Below are 24,026 nucleotides of genomic sequence, written 5' to 3' on the forward strand. Positions count from 1 at the left end.
ATTGCTGACTCATGCAGAGCTGCACTGAGCAAGTACAGGCTAAGAACTACTACTTTGAGGGACTAAGTTTTTATATACTTTTGATATTAACATTTCCACCAAATATCATGAAACTAACTAAAACATTTTGCTTCAAACTACTGCATAAGTGAGTTGCTTTAATAGAAATATCCTGTGCATTTACCAAAGTAAAAAACAAAAGCATTCCTTACAGCTATGGAAGTGGCATTCACCATAGTGGTGTTTACCTGCCCAACAGCTCGGTCTCTCTCCAAAGTAGTTAACATTTTCTGTCTCAGAGCAGTCTGGTATTTTTCAGTCAACTGCTTGAGCACTGGTTCATATGATGCATAATGTGCCTTTAGCCTGTGAAAACGAAGAGGACAAATGATTCCTCAAAAATGAGTTAAACCAGAGATTTCTGTCTGTGTAACTTTTTCTTTATACCTAATAAAAGAATAAAAGTGACAAAAGGCCAACACGGAGGAGACAGCAAAGGTATTTAGTAGGTAACCACCCAACCAGAATACGGCAAGAAAAAAAACCAGAAGAGTGCTTCAGATTAGTAAGAGGATTCATAGACTCTTTAGTCTTACCTTTTAAAAGAATCCACCTAATTTTGACCTATTCTCAATCCTTCACACACATACTGCACATTAATTTTGTTGACAACTGTTTTCTTGCTGATGGATAATATTTCATTAGAAAAAATTTACAGCTATTATCTGATGAGCAACTAAGATTCTTATCTAGACAAAACAGTCATAATATGATTGCTCTTTTTCTTCACTGCACATTACATTTAAATACGAATTCTTCAGACCAACTAAAAATGAGATACAGATATAGATATAATCTCTCTAGAAAAACATGTGAAACTAAAAGCTTTAAAAATACTGCATCCTGCAAAAAGCTGACACACAGAGAATAAGTCAGTGAATAGTGTTCTCTTGCTCTAGTATGTATGGATTTCAAGGTTAAAGATACAGAACATGTAGCTCCTATTACACACACTGATTGATAGCAGTATCAATAAGATTCTGTCAATTGGAGCTGCAGATGTAAGCCACTCCCCAATATTGTTTTAAAATAAGCTGACAAGCATGAGCGAAGAAGAAATTTCAAACTCAACTCCGCCACCTGGCTCACTGATCTTCAGATAAAATATAAAAACTCCACTCATGAAGACAAAAGTAGAAAACCAGTTAACAGAAAACTTACAGAACCCCAGAATGACAGGATTATGAAATTAAATATTATAAAATAAATTACTCAGTACCAATGGACTAGTTTGGGCTTATTTCCAACCAAAGTAACACAGCAAGTTTTATGTAGGAAGTTCAAATGTAAAAAGACAGAAAATACCAGCTATGGTTCTGAACTTGGTGTGTTAACAAATACTCTTAAAATGGGCAAAGGCCCTAAACCCAGAAAACACTACACATTTATGGAAAGACAGCTGGCTAAAAGAAAACCTCAATTTCAAATTATTAGAAATACTATGCATTTATTAATACTACATCACACCACAAAGAATATATCACAAAATCATTAGAAATTGTTTAAGAGATATGGCAGAATGGTCTGATGGTGTTACTATTTATTAGCACACTAACTAACCGCAGCTAGCCTTACTTTAGAACTTTAAATTCCATAATGTTACCTCATTATCAGGTAATACCTGAAAAGTACACATGTATACTACATGTGTAGTAACTAAAATGATTTTTTACCTTTTGATGTCACAAATAAGCCTGTTTTTCTCCTGGACCACTCGCTTATGATGCATTCGATGGAAGTCGCGCTCCTTCTGCATTTTTAGGAAAGCCTCTTTTGCTTTGCTATATGCAAATAGAAAATTCAAGAGCAAAGTATTAGCCTGTTATTAATTGCTCATCAAGGTATGCCAAACACACATAGAATTTATTTTCAGGTGTGCACATGACTACCAAAACGAAACTGCTGGTAGTATGCCCTGTGATGGAGAACACATACTTCCCAGCACTTTTGAGGTCTTTTTGCTGCCAGCTGCTCTACAAAACTATGGGTACTCTTCACCTACCCTTTGTTCCTTTAGACAGAATCCATAAGCATTCTGGCATTATAAATCTCAGAGTTGAGGTTAACCTTACTTTAAGCATAGGGCCTCTTGTGGAGGTATATATTCAAGTTACAGGTGATTAGAAAACAACATACTTCTTGCGGGTTTAAAACACCACAGGAACATGTATTGCAATACTGATTTTCTAATATCTGCATCACATCTGGATACACAGCCAGCATAATGGTACATGCTAGAAGGGCACACACAGAAGGATAACTATCCCTGCCTTGAGAATAATGTCTTCAGAGAGCTTCTCGAAAAAATTGTGCTAGAAAGTTCTGGGTTCTATTCTATCATGTTTGCAGCCTGCCCCAGGGTGTGCCCTGTATGACAAAAGCAAGCAAAAAGAACCCATTTCAAAATTAACGGCAAACATACTGATAACTAGTTATTCTCTAAGCACATTCTACACAGCCATAGGACATCCTGAAATACTCTGCTCCATAAACATAAATTAAAATACTCTATATACATTCCATATATTTTCTCCTTGCCTTTACTGACAGTGATTTGGCAGGAAAGATTACCAGATGAATTGCTTAATTGGAAAAGAAGCCTGAAATTATCTTGCACAGAAACTGGATATTTGCTCTTTGCAAAAATAAAGCTCATTTCCTCTCTAATAGGAGATGCAGAGTTAGGAAAACCACTATGACAGTAGAGTATGCCAAAATCACAGGTCCAGGAAGAAGACTCGTAACTGCACAAATCATTTCTATTTACTATATATGCATTTGCTGCATTTATTACTTATACCAACTACCATAGTTGTATGTGTACATTTATATGTGAGTTGTTGCTTGTAGCAGGAACAATCAGAAAGATCTGAAGAGCAGCACTGTGAATTAATGCCACTATGTATCAGTCACACCTGAGAAAAAGCTGGCAGTGAAACGAAAACAGGCAGGGCTGCCCCTGTAGTAACACTGTGAACAGCTCAAAGGAGCTGTGGGTGTGGGCACAAAAGCTGTGAAAGAGAGGAACTGTTGGTATTGGGATACAAGTTACAGACCAATGATTCTGCTCAAGCTCCTTGGAACAGGGAAACTTTTGAGAGGCAAAATGAATCTGTAGTCTCAGGACAATTCTGTGAAACAACTCCATCATGACACTACTCACAAAATATGACTCGCCACAGTATCTCGAACACAAACCCTGCCCCTTCAGAGCTAGAGCAGGTGGCTTGTTTTAAAAGGAAAAAGAGATGTTGCTATTGCCATAGCCAAGGAAAAATACATTTCTTTTACTTAATATATATGTCAAAGACTGCAGGTTTCTCCAGTTAAACTTTTCCCAAGCAAGCAGTTTCATAAAAATAGCAAAAAAGGACAGGGTCCAATAAATCCAAGTAGGGGTTTGCAAAGGTGAGTTAAGTGCCTGGTTCCCACTGAGTTTAGGTGGGACTTTATTCCCAGATGCTGTAAGTTGTAGCCTTAAAATTTTAATGAAGACAGGTTAAGGAAACATACTCTTGCTTTTACTCTAATTTATATAGGATTTAGCAGCAAGCATGCTAAATGTATGATATAATTAAACAGATACATTTAAACATGGTGCACGATACAAGAAGTGTGCACTTTATTTTTTTCATGGTGTAAGCAGAGAAACATGTGCAAGAATAGTTAGATTTTAGCACAGAAACAGGAGATCAGCTGAGGATTTTATTGCTGGAAAAAGCACTAACAGTAATAATAAATATGATTTCCAGGATTGCTTTGTATTTTGACTGTTACTGTGGCTGTAAACTGGGTGTATATTTGTGAGCATGCTTCCAAAAATCAGGACAGAAAGATACTTGCAAGTGTTTAGTCTTCATAACTGACGTTTGTGAACTCAGTTACAAAGCTCACAGAAAACTGTGCATGGTTTTCCTTCTGTCTACCTAATACCGAAATCATTACCTTATTGTCCTGGGTTTAGCAGTAGCAGTCATTTTTTTCCTCTTTCTTGGTAGCTGGTGCAGTGCTGTGTTTTGATTTTCGGGCTGGGAACAAAGCTGATAAAAATGATGTTTTGGTCTGGCCAAGGACTTTGTGAGCCTCATGCTCTGCCAGGGAGGAGGGGAAGCCAGGAGGAAGCAAACAGGACACCTGACCCAAACTGACCAAAGACGTATTCCATACCACAGCACGTCATGCCCAGGAGGGAACTGGGAGTGAGCCCAGAAGGACAGGGGGTCTGCTGGGTTGGACTCATTGTTCGGCGGGTGGTATTGTACTCTTTTCCCTTGCTATTATCTCTTATCATTGTTAGTGGTGGTAGCGGTGGTGATTTGTGTTGTACATTGGTTGCTGGACTGTTCTTATCTCAGCCTGTGGGAGTTGCATTCTTTCGATTCTCCTTCCCATCCCTCCGGGAGCGGGGAAGGGGGCAAGCCCCCGGGGGGTGGGAAACGTGGGCCTCGACTGCTTCCAGCCTGGCACCACTCACTGGGAGTGAGTGCACAAGTTGTCTGGCTGGCTTTAAACCACGACACTTATAAATAGCACAGTGAGCAGTCCTAGTGATTAACACCATCTTAAACCTGATATGCCATTATGTTGTCACTGACACGTTTAAGTGCAATGGCAATACAAAGGGTCTGGTCATAGGAAAACACCAAAAATGGATAGGACTTGAGCTATTTCAATTCATCACACAGGCAGAATTTAACATTCCTATGAAATGACAATCTATTATTATTCAACTCTAGCAAATATTACTAGGATATTACAATACAAATCACAGGAGACACTGAATTAAAATTAATTAGTCTCCTGTAAGAGTTAATAATATTCAAAGACATTTAAAAAAATTCTCTTGCATATTGGAAAGAATAGCTATGCTTCCATTAGAGGTAATATCCCTTACCAATCCATCAGGGCTTAGCTGTAGCCTTCAAGATAAAAGAAAGAGAAAGGGGTTACACTTAAGGTATACTCCAACTCCTGTCACATGGCAAACTAAGGTAAAATTAGGTTTGATTTCTATCACAACACAATGTTTGGGTTTTGAAATCATCTAAATAAAGATTAGTAGCATATCTAAACCTTAAAGTAATAACTATCACTAGCTTTGGCGTAGAAGAATTATGCTAATATTTCCTTTATTGTATGCATCCAGGGATTTTGTTACATCGCAAGATGCCTTCAGACATTGGACAGGCTATGAAAAACACATACCTAATGCATACAAGAAGCAAACCTGACAATGATTTTCTCTTTAAATAGTGAAATGTAACCAGCAGCCAGCAGCCAACTCTATTAGCCTGCCTGCTTGACATGCAATCATGTAAATACTATATTAAAATACCCAAAATACAGTTACAGTTAGCTTTTAAACACTGAATCTCTTCCACCAATTATTAAACATTAAAGCATGAGGTAATTGGTTTATCCTGGGCCCCCATACTGCCAAGGTCCCAAGTAACATCTTTTCCGTAAGAAAGCTCTCAAGAATGCCAAGATATATATACCAAGCTAATATACCAAGTATAATTAAAATCTTCAAATATACTTCATGGCACTCTATCTCAACCAAAGTTTTCTGACTAATCCACAGAGCAAAACATGAGACTTTCTTTGCCCACAATTCCTTGGTTTCTAACCAGTCAAATCAACATCTTCAGTGCAGTCTGTTTTCAGTTTAAGGTAGTGAATTCTCTCTCAATACCTGAAAACTAACTGTCCTCCAGGTAATTTTTGCTCCTGCTGGAATACTTGATTTACCCTAGTAAGGGTACGAATTCCAGTATTGAATGTATGAACAACATTCAGTACAGTAAAGGGACTTAGTACAGGACAGGGTTTTTCAAAGACACAGAGGAATACCGCAACTCAAGATACATACAGCAGAAATGCTCAATTTTACAAACTCATTTACTGCTTTATTTCATTAATTACTTAAAAAAACCCAACCTACCCCCCCAATAAAAAACAAACCAAAAAAACCAAACCACAAACCCAAAACACAAACCCAAGAGAAATAAACATACCACATACAGAGTAAGTGCAATATTTAACAATAAATGCCCATGAACAGAATTTACTCAATTCTAATCTGTCATAAAAATTGCCCTACATCTCACTGTCCTCTCTGGAATACCAAACAGGTGACATGACTCATTTACCACCAGAGCATTACTATTTTAGGTTTCATAACCAAAATAGGGCACAGTGTCAGTGCGTGGATTGTCCTGTTTTGTTTTTTTTTTAGCACAATTCACTTTAGTGAATCTTAGGAGTTTTATTTAACAGGTAGCCTGTAGGAACCTATCATATTGGCAATGTCTTTTCCCTCTCCTGCTTTCTTCCTGTTGCACATTATCATGTCATCTTTCAGCCTTTTAATTAGACACCTGCTACCAAATATTGTCTGGCACCTTGAAGAGTAAAGAGACACGGGAAAAACCCAACTCATTCATAATCCCAGTGAAATGGCCTTGAGCTTTATGGTTTTAATCATGTAGTAACACGACATAGCCAAGAAAACTCTTACCAAATCATAATCCACTCAGATTACCCTGGTATAGCAAGTTCTGCTTCGTAAAAAAGAAGGTAAAAAAGAAGAGTGAGGAAAGCCTGTTAAAATTACTCTTGACAATATTAAATTTCAGAAGGGCCAGATCCTTATCTTTTTTTCTTTTACTATACATTACAGCTTCTTTCCCACTCAAATGCGAGACACAATCCTAACTATTCATTGTCCAAAGAAGCTGCAGATCAAAAAAAAAAAAAAAGGATGCTTTCTATATGGCCCATTCTCAGTGCAACAGTTGTCCTAGGTTCAGCAGTAGCAGTCATTTTTCTCCTTCTTAGTAGCTGGTGCAGTGCTGTGTTTTTGACTTTTAGCCTGGCAACAATGCTTACAACACCGATGTTTTTAGCTGCTGCTCAGTAATGTTTAATCAAGGACTTTCTGAGTCTCATGCTCTGACAGCGAGGAGAGGAAGCCGGGAGGAAGCAGAGACTGAACACATGACCCAAACTAGGCAAAGGAGCATTCCATACCACAGCGCGTCATGCCCAGTATATAAACTGGGGGGAGTTATCCAGAAGGCCCAGATCGTGGCGCAGGTTGGGCTGGGTATCCGTCAGCAGGTGGTGAGCAACTGTATTCTCTCCCCTTGTTATTTCCCTTATCGTCATTATTAATTGGTGGTAGTACCTTAATTACTGGACTGTTCTTATCTCAAACCATGGGAGTTATATTCTTTCAATATTCCTCCTCATCCCTCTCGGAGTGGTGGGAGGAAGAAAGAGGGGAGTGAGAAACAGGCTGCTTGGTTCTGAGTTGCTGGCTGAGCTTAAACCATGACAGCAGTATATTTAGACTACACAATATTTGACTTGATTATTAAAGCTGTTTCTTTAACTATTAGACTACGGTAAATTAACTTATTAAGTTAAAAAGTACTAAATCATTATCGTTGGAAAAGAATTTGATCATCATTATTATCAGCAGCAATGATTATTTAACATCTGAGTAGCTATTTTCACATAAAGGAACAATCTAAATGAAAATTAGTAGCTTGGGCAATCTTAAGGAAAAATCAAGGAGATGAAGGTAATTTTTTACAGCTCTATATTTTTAAACTATGCACTGACAAAACTGAACTGAGCACATTATTAGGTCTCAGGGTAAATTCTCAATGAACATATACATGTGCAGATGTACCATTCTTCAGAAAAGTCACATATAGTTCACTATTGCACGTCTCCACCACATAGATTAAATATTTTAACTCTATTATCACTGAAGTAAAGCTGCCTTGTAAAATCAAATACTACAATGTGCACACAGGTATAACCAAGAATGGCAATTTGCACTGACACATCATTTACCACCAGGGCCAGAGTGATAGATTTTTCTGCAATTAAAAAAAATTAATAAATGTGTGATTTTTTTTTCCTATATTAATAGCTTGAAGTAGCTGTAATTTAGAGTCCTGTATTTTAATACAAAATTCACATAACTGTTTATTTTTTAGTTCTACATATTATATTCTCATGATTCTTTGTAGTAGTTTTTTGTGATTACTGGATATTGAAAATTATTTTCTATAGCTCAGTAAACACAAATAAAAGAAATTGAGATTTTAGGTTTCTAATAGAGCTCAGAGAAACTTGAACTTTAATTATAAGTGGCACCTAGAAGTAAAAATATGTGCAGCCAGCAGAACAAACAGGAACTTACTATTTCCATTCAGACCTCAGGTTTACTTTATGTGGCCATTTACTACTGTATATCAAAGTGTCAGTAAGAACAAATAACATACTTTGCAGCATGTTTATAGTTTTCCAGATCTTTCTTCAGATGCATATTTTCAGCCTCAAGTTGCTGGTTGTGGGTGTACACAGTTGGAACCAATTCAATGTCTTTGGCTGTGAGCAGCCCTCTCTGTACAAGTTCATACCTAGTAGAAAAGAAACAGAGATATTATATTCCATGTTTCCTTTTTTCTCACTTCACTGATGTCTCCCCTCTCATACTAGCATTTACCTAAACTAGAATTACAAAGATCTTTATCATCTCAGGGCTTTTTATCATCTCAAGGCCTTTACATTCTATGATCATTAACAATTAGCAACAGTACTACCACACCACACTGTTCTATTTTACTACTTTTCATTCTAAAATGTATTACAGTTCATAATAACCAAAAGACATGTTATGCATAACAATACTTAAGGTTACACAATTGCTCTTTGCCTTCCTTTCTTCCAAACAGCTTAAACAGAAGACAGGGAAAAAATATTCTTGTTCAAATAACATTTGTATATATTCATAGTGCTTTTACATGCAAGTGTATTTTTTGAGGACTCAAATAGCGAAGCTACAGATAACCTGGATGAATGAGTCTATGAGCTATCTTCAGCATAGAATACAGAGCTCACCTAGGGAAATTTCTTCATTCCTTCCTGTTTACTTATGTTGCCCTCTCATTAAATTCTGTTTACCAATATTTACCTAATTTTACCAGCCCCCATGAAAACAGGGTTCTGTGATGTAGAAGCCTGAAGGCTACTTTAGTTAAATACTTGTACAGACTAACTTCCCTTTTGAGAAGTAAAAGGAGAATATGGAGCAGCATGTAATGCTGTGTAGAAACCTAGGAATACCTATAGCTCCTGGTAATGAAGCCTACTCAGTCTCATATCTTTTAGGACTACCCATCTTTCAGTAGGATGTCAATAAAAGCTAAGAATACTCTAACTGGCAGTAAAAAGGATATAGGCATTAATACCATTCATATTAGGCTTATTTTAAAGGCATTTAACTATAGAGCAATTGAAAATACCTAAATATCTTCTATACAAAAAGAAAGCAGTGATGTCAGAAAAAAACCCTTTGAAACAGTATGGAAAGCACAACAGACTGGCAGTCTTATTAGGGATGCCTGGCAGTGTTTAAGGCCAGGTTGGACACAGGGGCTTGAAGCAACCTGCTCTAGTGGAAGGTGTCCCTGCCCATGGCAGGGGGTTGGAACTGGATGATCTTTAAGGTCCCCTCCAACACAAATCACTGTGTGTGATTCACAGAAGCTAAATTTAATAAAAAAAAAAAAAGTTGACAGGCACTACACAAAATAAATGCTTCTGCAGAACTCTGCTTGTTCAAGGAATCATTATAAGTGATCTGTCAAAGTGTTTTGAAAGACATGAAGATTCAGGTCTATATATATGAACATAAGAATTAAGGGGCAGGCTGGCAGGGGCGATACTGTTGTGGGGGTCTATTACAGGCCACCGGATCAGGGTGAGGAAGTTGACGAGGTCTTCTACAGGCAGCTGAGAGCGGCCTCACAGTCACAGCCCGTGGTCGTTATGGGGGGTTTTAACTTCCCTGATGTTTGCTGGAAGGACTACTCAGCAACCCAGCCGCAGTCCAGGAGGTTCCTCCAGTGTATGGATGATAACTTCCTCATGCAAATGGTGGATGAGCCAACCAGGAGAGGTGCGCTGCTGGATCTCATCCTCACTAACAAGGAGGGTCTGGTTGAAGGAGTGAAGGTTGAGGGCTGCCTTGGTTGCAGCAACCACGAGATGGTGGAATTCAGGATCTTGTGTGGTAGGGCCAGTAGAGTAGCAAGTAGAATCGCAACCCTGGACTTTAGCAGGGCAAACTTTGGCCTCTTCAAGCAATTGCTAGGGGACATCCCATGGGCTAGGCTGCTTGAAGTTAAAGGGGCCCAAGATAGTTGGTTGACGTTCAAGGACTGCTTTTTCCGAGCTCAAGATCAGAGCATCCCGACATGTAGGAAGTCAAGGAAGAGGGTCAGGAGACCTGCGTGGCTAAATAGGGAATTGCTGGGTATGCTGAAGTGGAAGAGAAGAGTTTACAGGTCATGGAAGGAAGGGCTGGCCACTTGGGAGGAATATAAGGCTGCTGCTAGAGGATGTAGGAAAGCAGCTAGGATGACTAAGGCCTCCTTGGAATTAAAGCTGGCGAGAAGGGTCAAGGACAGCAGAAAGAGCTTTTTCAAATACATGGCAGATAAAACTAACACCAGAGGCAATGTAGGCCCACTGATGAAAGGGGCGGGTGCCCTGGTGACAGAAGATACAGAGATGGCAGAGTTACTGAATGCCTTCTTTGTCTCTGTCTACTCTGCCGGAGGCAGTCCTGAAGAGCCCTGTACCGCTGAGACCTCTGATGAAGAGAGGTCAACGGAGAGGTTTGCCTTAGGCGATGAGGAATGGGTTAAAGACCAGTTGAGCAATCTGGACATCCAGAAATCCATGGGTCCGGATGGGATGCACTCGTGGGTGCTGAGGGAACTGGCGGAGGTCATTGCCAGACCGCTCTCCATCATCTTTACCAAGTCTTGGGAAACGGGAGAGGTGCCTGAGGACTGGAGGAAAGCAAATGTCACTCCTGTCTTCAAAAAGGGCAAGAAGGAGGACCCGGGTAACTATAGACCCGTCAGCCTCACCTCCATTCCTGGGAAAGTGATGGAACACCTTATCCTTGGTGCCATCTTAAGGCATATCAAGGATAAGAGGGTTATGAGGGGCAGTCAACATGGCTTCACCAAGGGGAAGTCATGCTTGACCAATCTCATAGCCTTTTATGAGGAAATAACACGGTGGATGGATGATGGCAGAGCGGTGGATGTGGTCTACCTTGACTTCAGCAAAGCATCTGACACAGTCTCCCACAGCATCCTCACAGCTAAATTGAGGAAGTGTGGTCTGGATGATTGGGTAGTGAGGTGGACTGTGAACTGGCTGAAGGACAGAAGCCAGAGAGTTGTAGTCTATGGGGCAGAGTCTAGTTGGAGGCCTGTATCTAGTGGAGTGCCTCAAGGGTCGGTACTGGGACCAGTATTATTTAATATATTCATCAATGATTTAGATGAGGGAATTGAGTGCACTATCAGCAAGTTTGCTGATGACACTAAGCTGGGAGGGGTGGCCGACACGCCAGAAGGCTGTGCTGCCATTCAGCGAGACCTGGACAGGCTGGAGAGTTGGGCGGGGAATAACTTGATGAAATATAACAAGGGAAAGTGTAGAGTCCTGCATCTGGGCAGGAACAACCCCAGGTTCCAGTATAGGTTGGGGAACGACCTGTTAGAGAGCAGTGTAGGGGAGAGGGACCTGGGGGTCCTAGTGGACGACAGGGTGACCATGAGCCGACACTGTGCCCTTGTGGCCAAGAAGGCCAATGGCATCCTGGGGTGTGTTAAAAGGGGGGTGGTTAGTAGGTCGAGAGAGGTCCTCCTTCCCCTCTACTCTGCCCTGGTGAGACCGCACCTGGAATATTGTGTCCAGTTCTGGGCCCCTCAGTTTAAGAAGGACAGGGACCTGCTGGAGAGAGTCCAGCGCAGGGCAACTAAGATGATTAAGGGAGTGGAGCATCTCCCTTATGAGGAAAGACTGAGGGAGCTGAGTCTCTATAGTTTGGAGAAGAGGAGATTGAGGGGTGACCTTATTAGTGTATATAAATATATAAAGGGAGAGTGTCACGAGGATGGAGCCAGGCTCTTCTCAGTGGCAAACAATGATAGGACAAGGGGCAATGGGTACAAACTGGAACACAAGGGGTTCCACTTAAACTTGAGAAGAAACTTCTTCCCAGTGAGGGTGACAGAACACTGGAACAGGCTGCCCAGGGAGGTTGTGGAGTCTCCTTCTCTGGAGACATTCAAAACCCGCCTGGACACGTACCTGTGTAACCTTATCTAGGTGTTCCTGCTCCGGCAGGGGTATTGGACTAGACGATCTTTTGAGGTCCCTTCCAATCTCTAACATACTGTGATACTGTGATACATACTGTGATAAGATGCTTTTGTGCAAGCAGACGTTGCAGAGATGATTCCAGAATCCAGAACACATATGTACAAAAGAGCTATTTCTTATCTGTTTCTGTCCTGAACACAGAAAAGCAAGACCTTCAGTTCATACAAGCCCTTACACACCCAAGGAAGATGAAGACATTGTGCACTACTGTAGCCATATCAGTTCAGCATAGGCTCAATGGAGCTATAAATAATTTATACCAGATAAAGACAGCCCCACCATCAGCTTCCCTGCTGATTGTGACTGCAGCTGGAAGAAGCTCTTCATGGGAATTCACTGGGAGGAGTAGTATGAACATTTTTTTGCCTTTCAGGTGAAAAATATATTGAACCTGTGGGATTTTTTTTTGCCCAGTAGAAAGGAAGTATGAAAAGAACAGCAGTAATTCGAAATAAAACTAATACTAAATGCTATCTCCCACACTTGGACACAAGTAGCAGATTTGAAACTTGAAGACAGGAAGCACAGCATAGCTAGATTAATAAAACATGCTATAGGAACAAAAAGTGGTTTTAGGATAAGGGATCCTGGGCTGCATCAAAAGTGTGACCAGCAGGTCAAAGGAGATGATCCTGCCCATCTACTCTGCTCTTGTGAGACCTCACTTGAAGTATTGTGTGCAGTTCTGGTGTCCTCAACATAAAAAGGACGTGGAACTGTTGGAACAATTCCAGAGGAGGCCACGAGGATGATCAGGGGACTGGAGCACCTCCTGTACGAAGACAGGCTGCGAAAGTTGGGGCTGTTCAGCGTGGAGAAGAGAAGGCTGCGTGGAGACCTCAGAGCAGCCTTCCAGTATCTGAAGGGGGGCTATAGGGATGCTGGGGATGGACTCTTCATTAGGGACTGTAGTGACAGGACAAGCGGTAATGGGTTTAAATTTAAACAGGGGAAGTTTAGATTGGATATAAGGAAGAAGTTCTTTACTGTGAGGGTGGTGAGGCACTGGAATGGGTTACCCAGGGAAGTTGTGAATGCTCCATCCCTGGCAGTGTTCAAGGGCAGGTTGGACAAAGCCTTGGGTGACATGGTTTAGTGTGAGGTGTCCCTGTCCACAGCAGGGGGGTTGGAACTAGATGATCTTAAGGTCCTTTCCAACCCTAACTATTCTATGATTCTAACTCAACAAGCAACTTTTACTTAACATCCTCAAAAAACAGAAAAAAAAAAAAAGGTGGGGGGTGGGGCATGTTAGTAGCTCTTGTATTCAAATTGCATCCAATTATAGTCAGCTACTTACCTACAGCCTCTCGACACTTCTAGGAATGCTCATCCCTATGAATTAAGCTGTCACTCCCAGTCACCACCAGTAAATGAAAGACTTTTCAAAAGTTAAACTGAACACATCCAAAGTAAAATTCTTTCTACCATCACTTTGTTTTCCTAAGCAAATCAGAGTGGAAATAGGCTTTAACACTAAAAGAAGCTTAGTCTCCCCCCAGTAAATATTGACTGATGAGCAGGTACAATTCCTGCTGGAAATATTGCAAAATAAGGCCACTTTTCATCACAACTCTACATACTCCTTTATTTGCCAGAAAAAAATTCTCAACTGAATGACCTAACTGCACGTCATGAAAACCATTACGCTTCTACATGAAGACACATCAGACATGGATAATTGATGAATTTAGCCTCCAGCAGAGCTAAGAACTCTGAAAGACAATTTAAATGAAATACAATTAATGCCAATAAATTCACTATGCCCTTGTCTAAAAACAGTACTAAAAATGAAGGCTTTTGTGCATGTAGCTGACATGGAGCAGCTACAACTCCGCAATAAAACTGCACTGTGAAATCTCATTATCTTTCATCAACCTAGTCCTGTAAAACTTCTAGAACTCCTACATATCTAGCTGACTGCCAAATAGCTTTTGTTCTCGCTTCTTTCCATTACAGAAGGGAACTGGGTTGCAAATTACATTAGTTAGTTCCATGCACACACAGGTATTTTCCTAAGCTTTTCAGAAATGAGTAATTATCCTTGAATCACTATTTAAAATTAAGCAAGAATCTGGAAATCTAATGTCAACTATGATTTTATGATCAAGCCCCGTGCAGACTGACTAAAACCAATACATTGCAACTATATATATATACATTACACTGAATTCAAGATTCTTAAAGGAATCAGGTTGCAGAGACTCTACTGATAGGTACCACAGAACAGTTCTTTCCTAAGGGATAACTCACCTAGAGATGCACTCAGGGATTAAAATTTCAAATTTTGGGTTTTACAAGAACTTCTTACTGAAAGTTATCATTCCAACTGATAATGTTTTAAACCATTTCAACAGAAGGCTAAGAAAGAAATGACAGCAGAAAAATAAAGCACCTTTTTGTCCTAGTCTACTCCTCCAATCCATAACAGTGTGTAAGTACAAAAATCTCTATTATCAAGTTGTGCAGGCAAGAAAGTAGGTATGCCCAGCTGTCCTTTTAAAAATCAAACTTGCTATTACTTCACTTGTGTTCTGAGCCAGTTCTAATACAAAAACTGAATATGTTTTAGTTTGATGCTGTCCTGAAACTGATAACCCTTGTTTCTCTTGGGAATTATGAACTCGGAGCAACAACATATATTAATGTAACCGTATGATTTCCAGGCCAAAGAGGGCAGAGAGCAGACACAGCTTAGGCATGCCTGGAATAAGCAGATTGTTTCCACTGTCTTCAGAGAGTTGTGACATGGATGATCACAACCTATACCCATTTTCTTCAATCTGCAAAAAGGAATTTTTCTGTAACAAATTTACCCTTTATGCTCAGAGCAGACAAGTAGCTTTGTTGTAGGTGCTCTGTTATGCACAACCCAGGTGATTTTTGCAAGGCACACAAGAAGATAAACATAGCTTTTAACCTTGCTTGGTCATCTACATTTAGTCACAGCAAACCACATTAAACAGAAAAGAATTTTCAAATCACATTTCTATAATCACTCAGCAACTCTCCTTTTACTCTCAAGCTGAAACACTGCCAGGTCTCCAAGAATACTTAGAGATACCAGCCCAATGAGTATACTAACTAATCACAGCGATAACTTTGTGCATATTTGAGAACAGCAAATGATTCATCTGTTCATCAGACTGGCAACATGCTGTCAGCAGCAGTGAGCTCTCTGGGATTAGGAGGAATGGTCTGTCAGATGCATGAATTTACAGTTGATCAGCCCTTGCACTTCATACTTCAAAGCTGCCAATCCAATATATTTAATAAGCAACTAAAGCACTATAAAGTTCTGTATATCAAACAAACAGAAAATTTAATGGTAAATTAGATACTCTAAAAATAATTTAAATCTCTTTTTTAGTTCCCTAAAGTATAACTGGAAAAAAAAAAAAGTGTATGTGCAAACAAATCTACACAAGTACAAAAATCATGACAAGTGTGATGCAATTACACACTACACCATAGAAAAAAAGTGGGTTTTGCTTAAAGTAAAACAAAATCAAATCCTAACATTTCATATAGCTGGAGAGAATAACAATGTTTTCTCAAACTCTGAAGTAAACACAGATAATTTAGTCCAATTAAAGTGACCTTTAGATCTCAGACAGACAATTATTTCAAAGCAAGCCTCTTGATACATTTTCTCTATGTTAATTAATTTCTCATTTTAAATTCCATTAGGACTTGATCACCACAGCATGAGAGTGTGTCATCCCAATACATAATGAGAAACCCAAGTACACTAATTTGCTCTCACTTTCATTAATATGTCAGTTATCTATTTCAAATCAACATGAAACATTTTTAAATAAGGTATTAATGCAGAAAAAGTCTCAATACAGTAAGAGCAGAACCTGATACAATGAGCCTATTTGTAATGCTGCAGAAAATAAAATATTACTTATAGAGAAAATATGTATGTATAGCTAAGGATTTAGAAGATAGGGTTTGCTAAGACCTGCACTTGCTCTGTGTGCAAAAAGCACTTTGAATTTTGCCATTGATATAAATTCAGGCTAAGTGCTTCAAAGAAAGCTCTAGTTTCATAAAAAAGATGCTATTTATATCTGTCTAGTATTAATTCTCTTTTAGCCTAAAAAATTTCAGACTTCAAACCTGATGCTATTCATATCAGTTCTTTTGTTTAAAGTATAGGGCTCTTTCTCTAAGGAGTCATTTAAGTTGCATTGTTATCCTATAAAAAGCTGATCATCATTAATTCCAAAGGCAACGCCTGACTGGCGAGCTCTACACTAGCAACACCAGAGCCTTGCAAACAACAGCAATGACTCCCCATTAAATCCATTTTCTAAGAAAATTTAAAAGCTTCAAGGCCTTTGTAGGAAAAAAAATGTTTAAAGACTGACTACAAGATAACTCAAAGAGAGGTGTTTCCAGTTCTCAGAATCCTTCCAATGCAACTTACAGATTCAGAGCAAGCCTCTAAGTAAAGTATTTCAAAATAATTTTTTTACAATTGTCATCATTTGCTACAAAATAATTCAGTTCCCCTCTTGAGCTTTGCAGCATTCCCGGCACATCATTCTTACTGAATTATAGAAAAAGTATGCATCATGTGGGATTCCATATGTGAAGCACAAGAAAGTGGAGTATTTAGACAAAGCTGCATGTTTAAACTTCTTTACAACAATGGACAAAATCCCTGCAATCTATAAAAGCTAGGGGAAAAAAATAACAGCTCAGGAGTTTACTCTTCTAATTACTATAAGAATTAAAATTTTAGGGAAAAAACAACTATATTATTTTGACTGATGTACCAAAAATTAACAAGTATCAAAAATTGTGATTATTCTACTTAAAACGATGAAATCTGCTTAGCTATGATGAATATCCAAATCCACCCAGTTACAGTGCACATACTGTAGCATACTACAAAATATTGAGTTTTTAAGCAAGCACTTGTGTTTTGGAAACTAAGAAAATAACAAAGCCACATGATTTCTCAGCACTGCTGAAGTGAAATCAGTCTTTGCACTGTAGCTGGTCTTAATTTTCATTGGTAGTCAGTGGAGAGCAGAACATACTTAAAAAAATACAACTGAATTAATTTGTCTTAAAGGAGATGGCTTAAGCAAGTCAGACGATTTGCATCCTGAAAAAGAGTATTTCTCTTAATTGGTCACAAAAGAGGCCACAGATGACCACTTCAAGTTTGTCAATGTCTACAGTTAGATGAAATGCACCCGGTTCTTCAGAGATACCTGTTCAGGAGCTCCCTGAAGTAAGCTTTCTTGAAAGTCTGTCCTCGAAACAACAGTTTGCAGCCTCATTCTCAACATCAATATAGTTATCTGGCAAAGCACTATATGTTTAAGATTGACTTTTAATTAAAAGAGTTTTCTGGAAATATATCCTGAAATACTGGAAATATTTGAGTTCTGAGCATCTACTTCATAATTCTCAGAGTTTTAAAATACTTTACCATTCCGTTTGAAAGCAGTCAAGGGTTCTGGACATTCCCAGTCTGACCAGGAAATTGCAGAAGAAGTCGTCCATTGCTTCAGGTATTTCAGAAACTGATTTCTCAGGGGTCAGAACTGATTGCAAAGCCTGAAATTGAAATTTAGTAATTGTTATTAATCATAAAAGAGAAACCTAATTTTAATATCTTCTATTTCTGAAGTCATTTTAAGTCACAAATCTACTGGAGTAAAGCTGAATGCTTCCTTTGTAATCACTGTTCCTTCTAATGTCAAGGACTGTAAAAGGTTATAGAGAAATAATTTAAAAATCACCTCATTTAAGCAAGTATATTGAACCTGCCATAATCTGATATGGACCCGAACTATTTAAACTGATGGATGATCCTGTGTCAATGACCAGAGAGAAAATATTAGTTCTCACACTCCTGTACCCTTCAGCAACCTCCAAAACTACTGATGAGAAAAACCATCATTCTTTTAATGAAAAAAGCCAAATTCCAAGGTGATGGCAAAATGGCTTATATTCTTTTTGTAACAATGAATGCAATGGAGAGTGAAAGAACTGCATCTCCATCATTAGATCTTTTAGGAAGTCACACAAAGATCAACTCTCCCTTTTCTTCCCAACACCCTTAGGCAGGCAGTGAATGAAGCTGCCAGACACTGCTACAAGTGTTAGCAGAATGCAGATGGTGTACTGAGGCTTCATATACAGCTCATCCAGTGCCACCAAGATAGACAGCTATTCAAGATAAGTTCAGCTCATGGGTCAACCACAGTTGCCAAAAGCAGAGTCAAAACAAAATAGAAATCCTACCACACACGGGGGGGGGGGCCCCCCCCGGAGCAGAAATAACAATAATACTAAAAAAAGAGCTTTCACGGTTTTCTCTCACAATGCAAATTTCTTTCCCTCACTCAACCCCATTCAGCCAACTCAGTGCACAGTTTGATATTAATCTCTCCTAGAGAGATTTCAAGATGCAAGAAGTATAAAAAAGTAAAATATGACCCAGTCTGAGACTATTCCCCCCTCCCTCCCAAATGCATTTAAAGATAACCAGATGAGAGACGCTGCCACAACTTGGCAGCCAAAGGTTTGCTTATTTTATTCAGGAACTCATTACAACAATTTGACATACCTAAATATGAGGGTCTCAGCATTTGGTAACTTCACACAGGCACAGCGCTACAGTGGACTTGCTCAACAACACAGGCTATTGTTTATGACTATTACATTGCACATGCTTGCTTCCTGGTGAGAGGGTAACAATCATCTGGGGCTTGACAACCATCACTTAGTGCACTCCTGAAACTCAGGTTCTATGATAGCATATTCTACATATTAATAAAAAAAGATACCGCTGTAAAGGTGAGAAGCAGAAACAGCTTCCACACATGCCTAGCTCCTTTTACTTTCAACACTAACAAAACTGAAGAAAATCCGGTGAGATAGTCATCAAGACGTGCTAAAAGCTGTGACTATGAATTATTTCCCTCCAACCATTTATAAAAGAATCTGTAGGCCAGGGATTTTTGATAACTCCATTCATTTATGGCTTATTCATGTCCTTAGTGGGAGCCCTATCAACATGACTGTATAAATTTCCTGGAGATAAAGGCATTTCTCTTGATAAGATAAAAGCACTGGAAAAATCTCATAGCCTTTTAGTACAGTACAGAAAACATTGTGCTTAATCCAAGCAACCTACCTAATATAAACAGGAAGAATTGTAAAGTACAATCAAGGCCATGTAGCAATGTAGTATGAATAATACAGTATGCCACACGCAATGTAGAATTCAGCATATTTTCATTACTATAGATACAGTACATCAGACAAGTCTATTTTCTAATTGTGGTAACACAAGAACCAAAAAGTGTACATCTGCAGACATGCAGCTGCATCGCTTTTCTTGCTTATTTTCTTTCTTTATTCTAAGTGAGGCAAATATCTAATATTGTTGGTCGTAGTTTCCCCAACACATCTATAAAGGCAGCCTTTGAAAAAAATGACACAGTTTGATTCCCTTAATAAATGGAGTTATGATAGAAATTCATCTGTGCAGAAGTGAATTTATTGGCTAGATGCTAGTACTGACAATCATTTCAGGAACCAAAGCTCAAGCTGAGAACAATACAGGGGAAAATGAAAGCAGTCTAACAGACATAGCATTGGAACAGGGCCTCAGGAAACCAGAACTATATTCCTAGCTCTTCCACAGACTTTGTGAGAGATATAAGGCTAACTAACCACTTGCTTTAATTGTAACCTTGGATGACTACCCACAGAATAGCATAACAGTATTTTTTCATATATATTTACCTATTTAGGAAAAGGCAATTTGTGAACCAAGTATGTTCTTGTTAAACTTGTTAAACTAAAAAGAATGCAAGAAAGGAATTCATGGATTTGTAACATGCTCAAACAAATAAAAAAAGATCAAACCTACATTAAAAACAAAGTTAACGAAGGACAATGTAACTTCATGTCATCATTTGGGATACTAAGGAAATAAAGATCCTGGAATGGAAGCGGAACAGCTGTAACTACTGGACAAAGTATTTCAGCCAGCTTTCCTTCACGTGTGGTTTTCCGGAAGTTCTGTATCCTTTTCCTAGGGTCACTATCACCTGATGATTTTCTTTCACAAGCAAAATATTCTGCTGCTTGCATTTAAAATTTGTATTACTTTGCAATGCCTCAAAAGAAAGGAAAAATCATGAGTTGTGACTAAGAAGGACAAATAATGACCAGAACATGAACAGCAGGCAGAACCACTGCTATCCAAAGCACGTGTTGCCCAGCACAGCTGTATTTGCAATCAGCTATTTCATCACCAGACTAGGGAGAAATGGTATTTAGAGATTAGAGCTCCACCACCCTCATTTCCCTGTTGAGATTCAAACAAAAATATGAACTGTAATCATTGAGGGAGCCTCAAACTCCTTTATGACCAGTAGTTCCACTGCATGCATGCAAAGATCAAGAAAACATGCCTCAAATATCCCTTTTAAAACATACCTTTGATTCCTACACACAAATTTCTTTTTGAAAGGTGAACAGCATCACCTCTCCTTTGCCTATGCTTGCTGTCCTCCATTTAGTAATTAGGGATAATTACTTTCAGAAGAAAGTTTGAAAATAAGCTTCTTTCTTAGATTTTCCTGGTTACACTTGTCCTTTTCAAAGAGAGTAAAAGAAACTAATCCCTCAGTTTAGAAACTGTGAATATTTATATTATCTGCATTTGGAAAATCAGTTAAATATTTTTGGCTAATCACTTTATCTCTGCCTTCTCTATATAATTTCCTTAAAGATTTGCATCTGGTATTGAAATGCAATCTTTATTACAGTGTTAGATATACAAGTTACTATGAACAGCAAATATACACAATCACTTAAAATTGTTTATCCCAGAGTAGCTATTCCAAGATATGATTATTACCTAATTTCAGCCATGATTAGAAGGTAATACTTGAAAAGGGTACTAATTATTTACTGGGTGAAGAAGACAGTCTTCTACTGTGCTTCTTAGCTCAGAGTTGGATATTGAGTCAATATTAATACACAGGAAACAGTGCTTCTAACTTGGGTCACCAAAAGAATTTGCTGCAGCACGAGGTTTGTCCAGTGAGTCAGCATCAAATAATACAGTCACCAAGCCTCACAAAATATACAGTAAGTTGTTATGAAACCTGTCAAAGAACTATTTAGTGTATTAAAATATTTTTCTATTCATGTCTTTCTGTCTAAAGGCTGAAAATAATATTTCAGTTTCAAAACTACAAAAAAGTGAGCTCTCCTCCTGAAAAATGAGTCAAGAAGCAAGAAGCCAGACATCTAGTAGCATAACCACAAGTCAAAGAGTTTCAGCATATATGTTCTTCTCTTGTTTTAGTGAAAGGTAACACTTTCTTCAGGTTGATTAAATGGGATAGATATTGTTTCCTCAAAGTTCAGCAAAAAAGGAGGTAAAATATTATTTAAATATAGCACTGTCAAAAGATCAATAGATCAAAGAATTTCTTCCTTGTCTTGCTTCTTATTTGTATGTCAACTCACACAGACATAACTTCAATTATCTCTAAATAACATAAGAATTGCCACTACTTGGTTAACAATAAGCATATTCAGCCTTAAAAAAATCTGCTGTCTTTCCTTTTGTTTTCAGTTAGATTCAGCTACAATACATGAGACTCCAGCATTGTCAGCTTTCATTCAAAATTTCATCTAGAATACAAAACTGATCTGTTTTGTACTGAACTGCTGCAAAAGAAAATGCACATCTTCCCTCCATTTTGATGTTAAGAATCATTCACCTTATTTTCTCTTTGCATTACTAACAATTTGCTTTTGCAAAACAAAGATTATGACAATACCTTAGTGATGGCTGTATGATAGTGGTGATATTAGAAACAGCAGGGAAAAGCACTTTTCCATTAGACTGCCACAAGCACATAACTCCAGGTAAAACATTTTGGGAAACACAATATAACAATCCCACTGTGTAAGTCTGAATTATTACATGACTGTTCCGAAATCAAAATGTAAGTGTAAGAAGTGTCAAAAATGAATGGTGTGAAATGACTGATCATTTCATTAATGCTTTAACATAGTATAACTGCCCATTCTTTAGTTTCAATATATCAATAATTTTTCTAGCAACGCACTCAAATGTATAAACTTCTGTGACTCTGAGGCATAGTCAGGGATCACACTCCCATTCAATAAACTCAGAAAAAGAAACAAACCATAAAATACTGATACATTGCCACAGTATTTTTATATTTTAAAGACACTATATTTGTTACATGTATGTGCAATATCAGGTTCCTTACGGATCATGAAATTAACAGAAGTTAGATAACGAAACCCAGGAAAAATAAGTTGCCTTTTCCACTGTGGCATATGCTTACCTCTAGAAATTTCTAAAAAGTAAGGAGACGATCTTTACCTCACAAATATTTCATAATTAAATTAAATTATGATCTGTGAATTTTAATTACAAACGTTTGTTTAATTACAGAATTACAAACGTTTAGGTAACTCTTACTAAGATTTGGGCATCTTCAGCCTGCTCTTCAATAGTCCGCAAAGCCTTTGCCAGATCCTCGTCATCTTCTTGAAGACTGGATTCATCATCTGGTGGAACCTAAATGAAATTATTTGAAGTATCAACATATTTTATATCTCTTTCTTCCAGAATACAACCATTTTCACTTCCAGTACAACTACTGAAAATAATCTCATTCTTGGTAAAATAATAATTTCTCATATTTAAATACAATTTATAATACTGAAATATTCTTTATAAAGGCTGAGATGTAAATAGGATTACTTGCATCTTTAAGAAAATATTTAATGTTCAGATGTTCAAAGTAAAACATAAATCAACTGACAATAAATCTTCTCTTGAAAAATAAAGATATGCCTAGCATCACCACAGTTTGTAAAAGATTTGTGTCATCTGCCAGCACTTTTTTTATGACTGATGAAGTAAAACAGAAGAATGAAACATGAATTGCCTCCCATCTATATATCAGAAAATCATCAATTTAGTAAATTACCTCTTCATACTGGTGATCATCCTTAGAGACATCTGTTATGGTAAATTCTGCACCTCTTGTTAAGTCTGAAACAGCTGACGCATGTGATGAATTCCAACTTTAAATAAGAAGTATCATAAAGCAAACATCTATAAATCTGTTACTACCACCTTTCCCCTTGTTCTTTCTGACACAAGACTTGACACTTCTAGGCTTTCAGCCTTTAGCTGAACAACCTCCAGTGAAAACAATGGGCACAGAGAATTCTCTCAGAGAACAGCAATTTTTTAAATCAAATTCAGATGTGCAAGTTCAAACATGGACACCTGAGATCAAGTACTGAATACCAGAGAACCATTTACCACAGCTGATACAAATGCCTTAATTACAGCACAGCTACAATAAAAAAAAAAAAAGATCAGGAACTTTCAAAACGTAAAAATTCATTTGGCAATTACCTACAGTTCCTCCAAATGTTTTGCACTCAAATTTTTCATTCCAAGTAACAGCAAATGGTGCAAAATTAAAAACCCAAATATTTTTTCATCGACTATCCTCACAGCCCATTAAAGTATAACTAAAATGTTTTTAGCAAGATGCTCTGTTGAGAGTTTCCATAGGAAATCAGTTAGCCTATAAATGACCCATGTAAATAAACCAGAATTAAATTTCAACAAAAACAAAACCAGCAATTCA

General features: G+C 38.2%; 1 protein-coding gene across 1 annotated transcript in view; it reads right to left on the minus strand.

Moving 5' to 3' along the window:
- The window catches only part of SPAG16 (sperm associated antigen 16), a 422,997-nt gene extending 405,096 nt beyond the window's left edge, over positions 1-17,901 (minus strand). Inside the window, 4 exon segments of the mRNA XM_061348067.1 lie at positions 249-366; positions 1,734-1,841; positions 8,361-8,498; positions 17,780-17,901. Coding sequence (XP_061204051.1) covers positions 249-366; positions 1,734-1,841; positions 8,361-8,498; positions 17,780-17,853 — 438 coding nt within the window. The 5' untranslated portion in view covers positions 17,854-17,901.
- Positions 17,902-24,026: the final 6,125 nt, after the last annotated feature.

This window comes from Neopsephotus bourkii, unplaced genomic scaffold (assembly GCF_033783945.1).
Source record: "Neopsephotus bourkii isolate Nb327-2 ecotype Australia unplaced genomic scaffold, CSIRO-AGI_Nbou_v1 NB_335, whole genome shotgun sequence".
Lineage (NCBI taxonomy): Eukaryota > Metazoa > Chordata > Aves > Psittaciformes > Psittacidae > Neopsephotus > Neopsephotus bourkii.